This window comes from Oncorhynchus keta, chromosome 19 (genome assembly GCF_023373465.1).
Source record: "Oncorhynchus keta strain PuntledgeMale-10-30-2019 chromosome 19, Oket_V2, whole genome shotgun sequence".
In the NCBI taxonomy this organism is placed as follows: domain Eukaryota; kingdom Metazoa; phylum Chordata; class Actinopteri; order Salmoniformes; family Salmonidae; genus Oncorhynchus; species Oncorhynchus keta.
Genome location: NC_068439.1, coordinates 31,082,771 through 31,098,128, shown reverse-complemented (window position 1 = coordinate 31,098,128; position 15,358 = coordinate 31,082,771). Strand labels below are relative to the sequence as shown.

General features: G+C 44.0%; 1 protein-coding gene across 2 annotated transcripts in view; it reads left to right on the top strand.

The window, feature by feature from the left end:
* The first annotated feature begins 657 nt into the window (after nucleotides 1–657).
* LOC118397731 (KH domain-containing, RNA-binding, signal transduction-associated protein 3-like) overlaps nucleotides 658–15,358 on the top strand; it is a 236,990-nt gene continuing 222,289 nt past the window's right edge. For both annotated transcript variants that reach the window (XM_052470270.1, XM_052470269.1), the window contains exon 1: nucleotides 658–1,114. In XM_052470270.1, coding sequence (XP_052326230.1) covers nucleotides 1,024–1,114 — 91 coding nt within the window. In that variant the 5' untranslated portion in view covers nucleotides 658–1,023. The remainder of the gene's footprint in view (nucleotides 1,115–15,358) is intronic.

Below are 15,358 nucleotides of genomic sequence, written 5' to 3'. Positions count from 1 at the left end.
CAGTTGACACCTTAGGCTACCCGTCAAGCCATGGTCAGCCATTAGAGATGATGGTTCATGTTATTTTGACATTCGGGAGAACCGAATCTGCTGCCAGGACTAAACTCTAAACCCACTCGTTATGACCCGCTGTTAAGAGTTTCTTTTTAGAGAGCCCACAGCTTGAATGTCATTCTTATTTCCACAACTTTGTATAACATGCAGCTCTCAAAGTGAGTTTAAATGCACTCTCCTATGTATGATTTATACAATCGGTTCTGTTGAAAGTACAATAAAGGGTGCCTATGTATGTAGCATATCAGTTTTACCCCCAAGCCGGAGTTCATACAATGAAAACTAATAAACGGTATTTGTATATATTTGCATATTGATGGGCTACTTAGTTTGGGCACATTTTTATTCTACAATTTAACAAGAGAAGGACTGTTATTAATGTTCTCTGCATTGTAATTCAGATCTTTGCTGGCTCGTGTCACATCGAACAACATATAGCCGGGCGCCGTGGAATCAGCACCATGGATAGTTCCAGCTGTTCCGCTCACTCCAGGCTGAAGCACCCGCCCCTTCTAATGACTGACGCTACATTGCATTTTCTTGAACACTGATCGGGAACCAATAGTAGAGGACCTGGAATGAGCCCTCGTTGCTAGTGGAGACGTTCCGGGGGAGCTTTAAAGAGCTTGTTTACAGAACGGAGAGAGCCTCTAGGTTGGCGGTGTTGCATGCGAGGGGTCTGCAAGGTGACGTTGAATATATAGGCTACTACACGGATGGGATAACGGAATTCTTACCTGAGACACCCGCGCACAGACAGTTTTTGGTCGTTGTTACAGCTTAGAACTACTTATGTGATGTTGTAGTGGTTGCGAATGACATTACCGCATCCCTGTTCGTTTTAAAAATAATAATAATTTACCGTTACTAGTTTTGGCGGGGGCAAGTGTTGGGAATAAGGCGAGGTTTTAGAATTGTATCACTGCCGAATTATTTTGTGGACGGTGTGGACCATCGGCACGGGACGAAATGGATAACGAAAAGTACTTACCAGAGCTGATGGCAGAGAAGGACACACTGGACCCCACGTTTAATCACTCTCTACGACTACTAGAGCAAGGTAAGACAAGAAAACATCCCAATTTATTATGGGACGTTTGTACGGTATAGCTTAGAATACTAACCTATACTGTTTGGGTTATGTTGGTTCCTATGTTGTTAGGGTTATGTTGGTGCCACTTTGACCTAATATTACACTTTAAAGACATATTTGAAGTTTTGATTAGGCGCTGTGCCAAATGGACCATAATACAGAACACGCTCAGGCTATTTGATGTATTCCAGAACCAGCACACTTTAGTCGACTAAGGGCTTGTTGATTAGTTGAACATTGGAATAACTGTCTGGAATACATAAAATAGCCTAAGTGGAGTGGCTGGCGGTTGCCTAGCCTACGCAAAAAAAAAAAATGCCACGCCTTTCTGTTAGCCTATACATAAATACACATTCAGTCATAATTGTAAATCACCACTCTACTTATACAATGTAGGCCTACAGTATTTGGTAACAATACATGTCTCTATGTTTGCATACTTCTACTATGATAACAATGTAGGAGCGTCTCCAAGTAGCTCAGTCATCCAGCACTGAGACTTGTAAATTATAATGTTAACAGTGAAATCAACACATTCTCATTATAAATTGGATTTGTTTTCCCCTTTGAAGAACTCGACTTGATTCTAAAGCAATTTGAGCGGATAGGGCCGCGTGTTCCACAGTGATTTGAATCGAAGACTGTTGAATTAATCCATTGCTGAGACGTCTGTGCGCGCTGAGCGTACTGTTGGCTTTGAAGCTGACAATAATTTGACAATACTTCCAGACGCACCCCCTTGCGTCCACTCTTGTGAGAAGAGCACCGGAATAGCATCCAAGTACATCCTTTAAATACCACTTGTAAATGAGCTTTGTGTCTAGTGCTGTCTGCCTGGATTTCAGAAAATCAAATCCTATTTGCAGAATGTCTATATCTCGCTAAGCTTTGACAGCTTTTGACTTGTATAGTAGGCTACTGGCCTACTTTTAATGGTCAGGTATGACTTTAACGACATCTACTGATGTAAACTTTACATTCACAGTTGTTGAACTGTACCTGTACCTGGCATATAAGAGATAAATAATTAGACTACTGGATATAATATTCCTATCGAGTAAGATGCAAATGTTTGATGAACCATGCTCGACTAAGAGTAATCATGCCTGAGATCTGACGACTTGCGTTAACTCCAAGAGCTAAAGCCTAGGCTTTAGCTCAACAGGCTAACACAGTTGTGTGGCATGCAGGAGCCTCTCTGTATCCAGTCCCATTTTGTACCCATTATGGATAGATTGTTGAGTTTTAAGAAAGTGAAATAGCCTATAGCTAAAAGTATTGAGTTGGGCAATGTGGGAAAGAATAGCTGAAAGCACCGAGTTAGGTTAATACCAGGACAGAAGGGCCTTTATGAATGTGTTTCTTTCAGCTCTCTCACTTAGAGCTGAATCAGTGTAGTCAGACGGAGATAAGAACCTATTTTACTCAGCACTTTCTCCTTATCAGCTGGTTTCAGTCTGTAAAATAGCTTTGGCCTTTTTCTCCAACACAGATTTCCCAGCGTGCCATGTGATTTGAAAGAAATGTACATTTCTTCGACAGAGTGTCGCTGAGGGTTCGCGTAAGTCGTATAAATGAACGAGCCAATGCTTTCAATGGAGTTGGAGGAGCGTGATTCTGAATATTCCACAAGCATTTCCACTGTTATATCACAACTTTTGGATCCTATCATTTTAACAGATTCCCGGTCTCCCAATCGGCACCCTATCCCCTACAGTACATTTATTTTGACCAGAGCCCTATTGTAGTCAAAAGTAGTGCACTATATTGGGAATAAGGTGCAGATTGCCGTCGTATTTCATCAAACAAACAAGGCTCAGTTGTGCCGTGGGTCGGTCCGTAAGAGCCAGTAACAGTCAGTAACTGTCCATAACAGTCCACAACAGTCAGTAACTGTCAGTAACAGTCAGTAACAGTTTGCCACAAACTCCAAAATGTAAATACTGTCATGTCTTGATGCAATGGAACAGAGCACTACTTTAAGCACTACTCTAATAACAATTATTCTGGCATCTTCCCACCAGCTCTCAACTTGATTATTCCGTTTTCAGGGGAAAGGAACAGAACCACAGAGAATAGCCACACAAGCAGACAGCGAGTGGCCGCATACTATGTAGATAACGGTATGTCTGGAGGGAGGGGGGCTGTACTTGGAGATGGAAGTTTAGATACCTGTACCATACTGTAGGTATACTGCAGGGCGGCAAGTAGCCTAGCGGGTAGTGTGTTGGGCCAGTAACCACAAAATCAGTCCTTGTCGTTGAGCAAGGAACATAACCCTAATTTGCTCTAGGGCCACGTACTGCTATGTGTGACTCTTTAAAACAACACATTCACTGCACCTATCCAGTGTATGAGGCAACAAATAGGTACAATTGGATCTAATAGAAAAGCACTTCTGCTGGAAAACAATTCATAAAGTGCACATACAGCCACAGATCCAGCTAGACCTGTTTAGTAGTGACTCACTGCTGACTTTAATTGATATAAATATCTTATCATGCTTCTAATTAGATAAGTTGAAGAGTTAATGTTCACTACAAGAATAAACACATTTTAAGGAATTCAACAGGACTGCTTTCGGCTCCGAGAACCTCACATAGAGTGTGACATTGTTGCAATAGTTGTGTTTTACTATGAGGCCTTTCTTGTTTTAAACTGCACAAACAGCATCTAATATTTCAATGTTTAAAAAAAAAATGAAACTACCTGCTATATCTGCTTTAACCCAGATATATGGACCTACCCGCTAGAACTTATTTCATTACATGCAGAACATCCTGCTCACTCCGAACAGAGACCATCTCTATGGAGCCATCCCAGGTTCTGCACATGAGAAGTTATTATAATTGTCTGTTCCGCTGCAGGCACCCAGCACAGTGTTTGTATTACATTAGAGAGCTCCGCTTGGGTAGACTAGGTTAGGCCACAATGGAAGGAACCCAAAATCAAATGATCCTAGCAGTTCTGAACAAAGACATGTGCAGGTGTGTGTTGGAGTCCATTACAGAACTTCTTTCAAAAGATCTCCTATAGCCGTTGGTTCACACATACAGTATATCCCTCTTCTCAACCGAAAGAGCAGCTTTGATTTGCCTCAAAATGTATTGCGTCTGTGTGCACTGCAGACTAGTGCGGCGTCTGGAAAAGTACCCAGCCTAATCCCTATATAGTGCACTCCATTCGACCAATGGTAACAGTGATCGTAGGTGCCGTTTAAGATGAGCATGGCCTTATTTTTTATTAAAGCATATTGGATGACTGTCATTCATATTCCATTCACCCAGCTCAATGTAACATCGATAGGTTTAGGCTACTACATAATACTCAAATTTTCCCTATACCCATCATGAGGTTGCTACAAGGGCCTATGAATGACAGTTTACAACATAGGTGCACAGGTCGAGAGAAATTTGAGGAATCAAGGTGACATACATTGACACATTCAATACCGTCTTGCACAATCTTGCCTGAATCTAGCTAATCTAGGGTTTAATCATTAGTCCAACAGTTGCAAATGAGAATTTCTAATGGACAAATTCAGGTATGTTTATCCCCGTTTTTTTTTTTTAACAGAATCGGCGGAATGAATACACCCCTGATCACACACAAACACAGTTCACTTTCATAGCAGCCACATAAAACTAGCTAGCTGCAGTTGCTAACTAAGTAAAAAAAAATACAAAATATAGCTAGCTAGCTCTCTCTCCCCTTCTCTTTTGCTTCTTAATTTTTGAGGAAATACATTTGTTCAAAACTGTTTAACTATTGTCTTTTTCTATCTTTGAGTCTGCTACTCATCACACTTTATACACTGCAGTGCTGACTAGCTGTAGCGTATGCTTTCAGTATTACAGTAGATTAATTCTCTGATCCTTTGATTGGGTGGACAACATGTTAGTTCATGCTGCAAGAGCTCTGATGGATTGGATGACATCCTACAGAAGTTGTCATAATTACTGTGTAAGTCTATGGAAAGGCGTGAGAACCATGAGCCTCCTAGGTTTTGTATTGAAGTCATTGTACACAGAGGAAGAAGGAAGCTTGCTGTCCTCCGGCTACACCATGGTGCTACCCTACAGAGTGCTGTTGAGGCTACTGTTGACATTCATTGAAAAACAATGTGTTTTAATAAAGGTATTTGGTGACGTGAACATATTTACTATAGTTTTACCTAGAAAGGATAACTTTTTTAATATTTAAATATTTTTATGAAAATCACTGAGGAGGATGGTCCTCCCCTTCCTCCTCTGAGGAGCCTCCACTGAATGGTGATATTTTGGACGCATTCTAGGAACGCACACCCAGCAGTGAGCAGAAATGAGCCTTAGCAGAGCATCAAAGCCTGAGATACTGTTGTGTTTCTAGGAAAACAGTGGTTGATAGTGATAAACATCTGTGGCTGGCCAGCACACTGAGCCAGTGGACTACACAGGGAGACAGATACAGGACAGGAAGGAGTCCACTTACTCTGGGATCTGACCTACAGATGTACTGTTACGCTGTTGAACTCACAGGTGAAGTGAGAGAGAGTGAGAGAGAGTGAGAGAGAGAGACCCAGAAACCACTTTCAATTTCGACTAGTAGGTCAGGGTTGCCGTGTGTAAGGTGTTGAGTGGTGCTGTGTGTGAGCTATGGCTCAGAGGTCTGAGGTGTTTGCTGAGCGGCGGTTCACTCCTCTAGCTGAGGCATCCCAGAAGACTCTACAGGAGGGTGAGATGTTGGCCAGGCCTAACACAGACTGAGACAGTCACGCTTGGTCATAAAACCTAATGGCATGTCATTTATGGGACTGATTAGTTTACATGGCGGCATTGATCTCACTGTTAATGTGTGATGCGTGGAACACCCGTTATGTCATAGGTAATGAGGTGGCAATGCAGTAATTCAACACCAGGACTCTGGGGTTACGTCCCGAATGGCATCCTATTCGAAAAGTAGTGTGGGCCCTTGTCAAAAGTAGTGCACTATAGAGGGAATATTTAGGATGCACTCTGACTGATCCAGGTTCATTAGTTAGTGGATAAAAATGCAGAAGCACATAACTATTGTCTGGATAAAAAAAAAGATTAAAACTCTAATATTATATCCTATGGGTAAACAACACAGTTATCTTTGTTGATGAATCAGTTACAGTGCCCTCCGTAATTATTAGGACAGTGACAATTGTAGTTTTGGCTCTGTACTACTGTACTTGATTATAAATGATACAATGACTATGAGGTTAAGGTGCAGACTGTCAGCTTTAATTTGAGGATATTTTCATACATATTGGGTGAGCTGTTGAGATATTACAGCACTTTTTGTACATAGTCCCACCATTTTATGGGATAAAAAGTATTGCGACAAATGTGTATTAAAGTAGTAACAAGTTGAATATTTGATCCCCTATTCATAGCACGCAATGATTACATCAAGCTTGTGACTCTACACACTTGTTGGATACATTTGCTGTTTGTTGTGGTTGTGTTTCAGATTATTATGTTCCCAATAGAAATGATTGGTAAGTAATGTATTGTGTCATTTTGGAGTCACTTTTATTGTAAATAACAATATAATATTTTTCAAAACACTTTAATGTGGATGCTACCATGATTTTTATTGAGCCGTTATTTAACTAGGCAAGTCAGTTAAGAACAAATTCTTATTTTCAAAGACGGCGTAGGAACAGTGGGTTAACTTAGACATACATAAACACCTAAATGGTAGACAACCCCATAAACCTACAAAACCCCTAGACAATACAAAACCACATACATCACCCATGTCACACCCTGACCTAACCAGAATATATAAAGAAAACAAAGAATACTCAGGTCAGGGCGTAACACACCATTACAATAACAGGGGAGGTTAGCAGTTTTGGGGGTATGATATTTGTGTGATAAAAATATGTATGAAAATACCCTCAGAATAAATGGAATACAGAGTACAGATGGAGTACAGTGCCAGAAAAACTCAAACACGTATCACTGTCCCAATATTTATGCAATAATTCCATTGCTGGTTGATGTTTTCCTTTTGTAACCAGAGCAGATGAAGGCAACATTCACCTCCACAAAGGCTGTTTACATACTGAATGAAGCAGTTAAGGGACCTCATGGGCAGCCTTAACTTTTCCCTTAAGTGGGAAATTCACTTTAACATGTTTTGTGCAACTGACTTAAAGATAAGGGAATTTTAAGGGAAAAGATCATGGGAAAATTAACTTGCAACCAACACCATGCTAAACATTTTGACTACACAGCTGCAAGGATTCACTTCCACGTTAGGTTCAGGACCTCATATTGAAACTTATAGAGACCCCAACTGATGTATAGAACAATATTTAAATCATTTATTTTGTTTAGATAGATCATGAAACCCCTAACACAATCATTTCATTTGACTTAGTGAAAATCTTTTTTTTTTTTGGGACCTTGCTTACCACTTTTTCCATGTGGTTTCTTCCTTCACAAGATGACCTCTTCCTAAATATTTGGTCAAATGATTACTTTTGAGTATGGTTTCCTAGAAACAAGGGTGGCTCAACTTACCCCACTCTATGTGTTATATCTCACACGATTTCTCAACAAGTATCCACATCATCCGGCTTTTTACCGTTATGATGTGCACTTTTAATGCACTTTTAATGCACTTTTAATGCTTGCCTTCCAATTAAACCCAGTGGCTTGGAAAAGGTGCTTTGCATTAATTTTTTGAGTTAAAAATGAGTAGGTGTTTAAAGCTTTGAGTTTTTCGTTGTCAGCAGCTGCTGATGCTCCAGTTTGTCATGGTATAAGGTGGGGCAAGGATCAGAGCTGCAGTCACACAGAGGAAGCACCTCTCGGCATCTTATCACTGCTTTCAATGGAAGATGAACTGAAATGAATTAGCTGGAAACAGAGTTAACATAAACAGTCACACAAACCTAATTTAAATAAAGAGAAACCTCTCCTTGATGGCAAACGAGGCCCAGGTGTGACACGCTGATATGGTCATGATAGCTGGCCTACTAGGACACCATTAGACAAAACCCTATGGACAATACCATTTTATGCAAACATGATAGTTTAAAATAAAATAAATTGTGAAAAAAATGTTAATTTCTTCCCCTACCCAGCTGGTCAAGCTGCTATCCATATTTAACAGTGCTATATAGCCTCTCATCGCTGTCTTAAATAATGCACCAGTGCTTATTTAGAGAGGGCAGTAGTAGCCAGAGAGCCCCAGATCTGAAAAGAGATCGTTTAAGCCCAGCGTGCAGTCAGAAAGTGTTGAGGTCTTCAACTCAACCAGAAGCACCAGTTACCAGCTAGCAGCGCAGACCTCCAACTTGGCTCCTCTCCTCTCCACTCCTCTCCTCTCCCCAGCCATATGGACGTGGGGCTTAACACAGCCCCTCAGCTCTCCTCTCCACTTCTCTCCTCTCCCCAGCCTTATGGCCGCAGGGCTTTAACACAGCCCCTCTCCTCTCCTCTCCTCTCCTCTCCTCTCCTCTCCTCTCCTCTCCTCCTCTCCTCTCCTCTCTCTCTCCTCTCCTCTCCTCTCTCCTCTCCCTCTCCTCTCCTCTCCTCTCCTCCCTCTCCTCTCCTCCTCACCTCTCCTCACCTCTCCCTCACCTCTCCTCAGCCTTATGGCCGCAGGGCTTAACCCCAACCCCTCAGCTCTCCTCTCCTCTCTCTCCTCTCCTCTCCTCTCCTCTCCTCTCCTCTCTCCTCTCCTCTCCTCTCCTCTCCTCTCCTCTCCTCTCCTCTCCTCTCCTCAGCCTTATGGCCGCAGGGCTTAACCCCAGCCCCTCTCCTCTCCTCTCCTCTCCACTCCACTCCACTCCACTTCACTCCACTCCTCTCCTCGCCCAGCCCCTCTCCTCTCCTCTCCTCTCCTCTCCTCTCCTCTCCTCTCCTCTCCTCTCCTCTCTCCCTCTCCTCTCCTCTCCTCTCCTCTCCTGTCCTCACCTCACGTCTCCTCAGCCTTATGGCCGCAGGGCTTAACCCCAGCCCCTCTCCTCCTCTCCCTCTCCACTCCACTTCACTCCACTCCTCTCCTCGCCCAGCCCCTCAGCTCTCCTCTCCTCTCCTCTCCTCTCCTCTCCTCTCCTCTCCTCCTCTCCTCTCCTCTCCTCTCCTCTCCTCTCCTCTCCTCTCCTCTCCTCTCCCCAGCCTTATGGCCGCAAGGCTTAACACAGCCCCTCAGCTCTCCTCTCCTCTCCTCTCGTCTCCACTCCACTCCACTCCTCTCCTCGCCCCAGCCTTATGGCCGCAGGGCTTAACACAGCCCCTCTCCTCTCCTCTCCTCTCCTCTCCTCTCCTCTCCTCTCCTCTCCTCTCCTCTCCACTCCACTCCACTCCACTCCACTCCTCTCCTCGCCCCAGCCTTATGGCCGCAGAGCTTAACACAGCCCCTCTCCTCTCCTCTCCTCTCCTCTCCTCTCCTCTCCTCTCCTCTCCTCTCCTCTCCTCTCCTCTCCTCCCTCTCCTCTCCCCAGCCTTATGGCCGCAAGGCTTAACACAGCCCCTCAGCTCTCCTCTCCTCTCCTCTCCTCTCGTCTCCACTCCACTCCACTCCTCTCCTCGCCCCAGCCTTATGGCCGCAGGGCTTAACACAGCCCCTCTCTCCTCTCCTCTCCTCTCCTCTCCTCTCCTCTCCTCTCCTCTCCTCTCCTCTCCTCTCCTCTCCTCTCCTCTCCTCCCCCAGCCTTATGGCCAGGCTTAACACAGCCCCTCAGCTCTCCTCTCCTCTCCTCTCGTCTCCACTCCCACTCCACTCCACTCCTCTCCTCGCCCCAGCCTTATGGCCGCAGGGCTTAACACAGCCCCTCTCCTCTCCTCTCCTCTCCTCTCCTCTCCTCTCCTCTCATCTCCTCTCCTCTCCTCTCCTCCCACCTCCCACCCTCCACTCCACTCCTCTCCTCGCCCCAGCCTTATGGCCGCAGAGCTTAACACAGCCCCTCTCCTCTCCTCTCCTCTCCTCTCCTCTCCCTCTCCTCTCCTCTCCTCTCTTCTCCCCAGCCTTATGGCCGCAGGGCTTAACACAGCCTCTCAGCTCTCCTCTCCTCTCCTCTCCTCTCCTCTCCTCTCCTCTCCTCTCCTCTCCTCTCCTCTCCTCTCCTCTCCCTCTCCTCTCCTCTCCTCTCCTCTCCTCTCCTCTCCTCTCCTCTCCTCTCTCCCCAGCCTTATGGCCGCAAGGCTTAACACAGCCCCTCAGCTCTCCTCTCCTCTCCTCTCGTCTCCACTCCACTCCACTCCTCTCCTCGCCCCAGCCTTATGGCCGCAGGGCTTAACACAGCCCCTCTCCTCTCCTCTCCTCTCTCTCCTCTCCTCTCCTCTCCTCCTCTCCTCTCCTCTCCTCTCCTCTCCTCTCCTCTCCTCTCCTCTCCACTCCACTCCACTCCACTCCACTCCACACTCCACTCCTCTCCTCGCCCCAGCCTTATGGCCGCAGAGCTTAACACAGCCCCTCTCCTCTCCTCTCCTCTCCTCTCCTCTCCTCTCCTCTCCTCTCCTCTCCTCTCCTCTCTCTTCTCCCCAGCCTTATGGCCGCAGGGCTTAACACAGCCTCTCAGCTCTCCTCTCCTCTCCTCTCCTCTCCTCTCCTCTCCTCTCCTCTCCTCTCCTCTCCTCTCCTCTCCTCTCCTCTCCTCTCCTCTTCTCTTCTCTCCTCTCCTCTCCTCTCCTCTCCACTCCACCCACCACTCCACTCCACTCCACTCCACTCCACTCCACTCCACTCCACTCCTCTCCCCAGCCTTATGGCCGCAGGGCTTAACACAGCCCCTCAGCTCTCCTCTCCTCTACTCACCACCAGTACGTTACTTTAGCTCCTATATTAATCCAGGGCAAACTGTGTTCTCCACTGGGCTCGCCCTCTGCAATTATAAATCCATTAATCATATTCTTATTGGATGATAATGCACTGATGTCTGCCCAAGACAGCACAAAGACAGCACTGTGGGATTAGACTGGATTAGACTGGGAGCTAGAGAGCGACAGCGAGAGAAAGAGCTCTGGTATGTGGGCATGTGTTTACTGTAGTTACAGGCAACTGAAAGAGGTAAGGGTTCACATCCCCTGGGGGAATGTTCTTTGTGAAGGATTGGACTAAAACTCAGTTAAAAAAGGGAAAATGCATTAGGGGGGAGGAGGAAAGTGACGAGTGGAATGAAATTGGAATTGAAATAGAAAAAATAAAAGGAAAAGTGGTAATGGAAAAAAATTGCTAGATGGGAAAGTGACAAAAAATGATATATATATGATAGAGAAAGGCAGGTTAAGGTGTAGACCCCTGCTTTCATTCCATACCCTCTGAATCTCCTAGAACCATTTTATGTGTCTAAAAAACATTTCATGGTGAGGTTAGTTTATGTGTTAAGGTGAATAGCTGAATAGGCAGATGCATCTTGTGCATACCGGGTCCCTCTGAGTGAAACGGTGTGGTTGTATAGCTGCGGGGAGAAAGGCAAGTGTAAATGTACCACTTGTTCAGAAGATGGGGAAGGTGTAAATTCAATGCTTATTCATTTTTGTCACCAGCATCGCATTTCAAATTCTGCTTTTTTTTCACTCATGTATAAACCAGACAGCAGTCTTCACACATTGAACAGTGTTTAATTTGTCCCCAACCCTGCTAGCTTGACCAATTCAATATATACCAGAATGAGAACGAGACCCATAAGAAAATGCTGTTGTATGTTTTTGCTCTCTGACCAGGAGTATCAAGTTGTCTAATAATAGTTCTGCACATCTGAACACTGTCACTCCTCTCTGTCTCTTTTCTGTATATCTACCTGCTTTCTAACAGTGATTAGAATCCTGTCAGATTCAATGAACTGCCATTGATCTCGCTCATAGTCTGCTTCACTGTGAAGTAGTTGGGTGTATTTGTCCTCGTTTTGAAAAGGGCCCTTTTCAGTGGCCTTACCTTGATCTCTCTCTTTCTCCGACAGCTTCCTTCCTTTCCCCTCCTTCCCTCTCTTCTTCCCTTCATATGTTCCCTCTCACTTTATTTACACTGTGTTGGGTCGGTTGGCACCTTATTTTGAGGGGATTGGTTCAGGATTAGCCTTCCCGCCTTCCCAGCTGATCCCATCCATTCTGTTGTAATCCAACTAAATTTAATTATGTTTATCGTTCCACCTTGCTGGAGCCCTGGACCGTCAGGCAGCGCAGCTCCGCTTCAGTCAGATAAGGAGCACCTTGCCGTGCCTCGCTCGCTTCTTGTGCACCTTGTGTTGCTGGCACTATGTCAACTGGCACCCTATTATAGTGACCTACTTTAGACGAGAGCCCTAGGGGCCCTGGACAAAAGTCATGCACTTCATAGGAAACAGGGTGCCATTTGGAAAGCATCCTAAGTCACCTAGACTCTTGGTAAATGAATAAATACTTCCCAAAATAATCAGCCTGCTTTTCTCTATGACGTGCCACTCAACATGTTTTTTCCCTCTCAGTATGTGTGGTATCAGGTCAAGCCAAGCAGATCTAATACTGAGGATGTAAACCTATATCTTCTGTAGGGTGAGCTTCAACCAGCTACAGCTCTGTAAGGTCATAGAGAAGAGGCCCGTATTTCATATAAAGCTGAAGTGTTCTCACTGTGTATACAGTTTCCTTTATTACTTTGGTGGGCCTAATCCCCAACATGCAATATGAGAAGCTCACAATACAAACCTAAAAATAGTAATGTAAGCAGTGCATGCATTGACTGACTCAGAAAGAGATAATTCATAAGAGGCTCCAAGAGAACTCAGACCTAGTTTTAGGTAGAACTTTATTATTTTTTTTGAGTTCAGCCATTGTGGTCCAACAGCATTAAATTTATGATGAGATTAAATGCATTCAGAGGCTTCCCAGTAAGCAAAACAGCTTTGAAAAGATGTCTAAAATATGTGTTTCCTAGATGTTGAAGTTGGGCTCATTTTAGGTTCTGAATGAAAGGTGAACAGACTTTTTGGGCCGATTAAAATATGTATTTTCCGGACGTTGAAAATACCCCTTTTCTGGACGTTGAAATCAGGTACATTTTCGGTTTTACTGAAAGGTGAAAATATGTTATATACAGACGTTGAAAATACATATGTTTTTGTAATCAATTATATGGCCAAATTTCAGCTTCACATACATTCTCAATGAAGTACATTTCATATCACAGTAATATATTTTTTATCCATATAATATAGGAAAAAGGCTCCAACTGAAGATCGCAACATATAACATTTATACTTATTGCTTATTGCTTTTCAGTCAATTTTACAGAATAAACCAACAGAGCAATTCAAGTGCAATAACATTCCCAGTAACAGTTACAGAAATATGTTTTTCTTGCTATGACTGTGATATGTTGTTGTTTATCTACCTTAATTGAATGCACTGACTGTAAGTCGCTCTGGATAAGAGTGTCTGCTGAATGACCAAAATGTAAATGTAAAAACAAACACTTGCTAGGCATGCAGGGTATTATTCTAATGAGCTCCACCCCCAAACAAGTGCAAATTTGGCTGGTCCAGACCAGACCATATCTGAACAGCACAATTCAGTATAGTACTGTACAGTGCAGGAGAGTAGAGTAGAGAGTATTCAGTACAGTAGAGTACAGTACGGTAACATACAGTACAGTAGGGTCTAATTTAGTAGAGTACAGTACATTAGAGTTGAATTTAGTAGAGTATAGTAAAGTGAGTTTATTTCCGTAGAGTGCATTCGAGTAAAGTAGCGTACAATACAGTACATTATACTGTACTATACTTTATTGTACACCATACTTTACTTTACTGTACTCTACTATGCTCTAATGTATTTTACTCTACTGTACTGTACTATACCCTACTTTAATTTACAGTACTCTACAGTACTGTACTGTAATGTACTATACTCTGCTGTGCTCTACTGTGCTCTACTGTACTGTACTGTACTGTACTGTACTGTGCTGTACTCTGCTGTCGGAACCAATGATAGACGTCTATGTTTGGGCCAAATCAAGGCCACTCCTGACCAAATCTGAACCAAACATAGACGTCTACGGCAAATCAAGGCCAGTCCTGTCCAAATCTGAACCAAACATAGACATCTACCCCAAATCAAAGCCAGTCCTGACCAAATCTGAACCAAACATAGACATCTACCCCAAATCAAAGCCAGTCCTGTCCAAATCTGAACCAAACATAGACATCTACCCCAAATCAAAGCCAGTCCTGTCCAAATCTGAACCAAACATAGTCATCTACCCCAAATCAAGGCCAGTCCTGTCCAAATCTGAACCAAACATAGACATCTACCCCAAATCAAAGCCAGTCCTGTCCAAATCTGAACCAAACATAGACATCTACCCCAAATCAAAGCCAGTCCTGTCCAAATCTGAACCAAACATAGACATCTACCCCAAATCAAAGCCAGTCCTGACCAAATCTGAACCAAACATAGACATCTACCCCAAATCAAAGCCAGTCCTGTCCAAATCTGAACCAAACATAGACATCTACCCCAAATCAAAGCCAGTCCTGTCCAAATCTGAACCAAACATAGACATCTACCCCAAATCAAAGCCAGTCCTGTCCAAATCTGAACCAAACATAGTCATCTACCCCAAATCAAGGCCAGTCCTGTCCAAATCTGAACCAAACATAGTCATCTACCCCAAATCAAGGCCAGTCCTGTCCAATCAAGGCCAGTCCTGTCCAAATCTGAACCAAACATAGTCATCTACCCCAAATCAAGGCCAGTCCTGTCCAAATCTGAACCAAACATAGTCATCTACCCCAAATCAAGGCCAGTCCTGTCCAAATCTGAACCAAACATAGACATCTACCCCAAATCAAAGCCAGTCCTGTCCAAATCTGAACCAAACATAGTCATCTACCCCAAATCAAGGCCAGTCCTGTCCAAATCTGAACCAAACATAGTCATCTACCCCAAATCAAGGCCGGTTCGGAAAGAAAAATAAAAGACAGCCGGTCCAGAAAGGACCAAAACAATACGTCGAGAAGACATCGCCGTCGGCCCATGCTTAGTGGGTTTGGGCTGCTAACTGCAAACCATGATTCTTCTATACGAACAGGAGGTGCAGTAAGGGACTTATCCATTCTCACCCAGCACCATGTCAGTGTTATCATTTTTACTTAACACCAGATGTTACACCACAACACACAGACAAAGACTAAAATAACAGTTTCTCTGTTTCCTGTGTGGAAAACTTTCCTCATTCATCTGCACTGTATGCTCTGATGAACTTACTGTT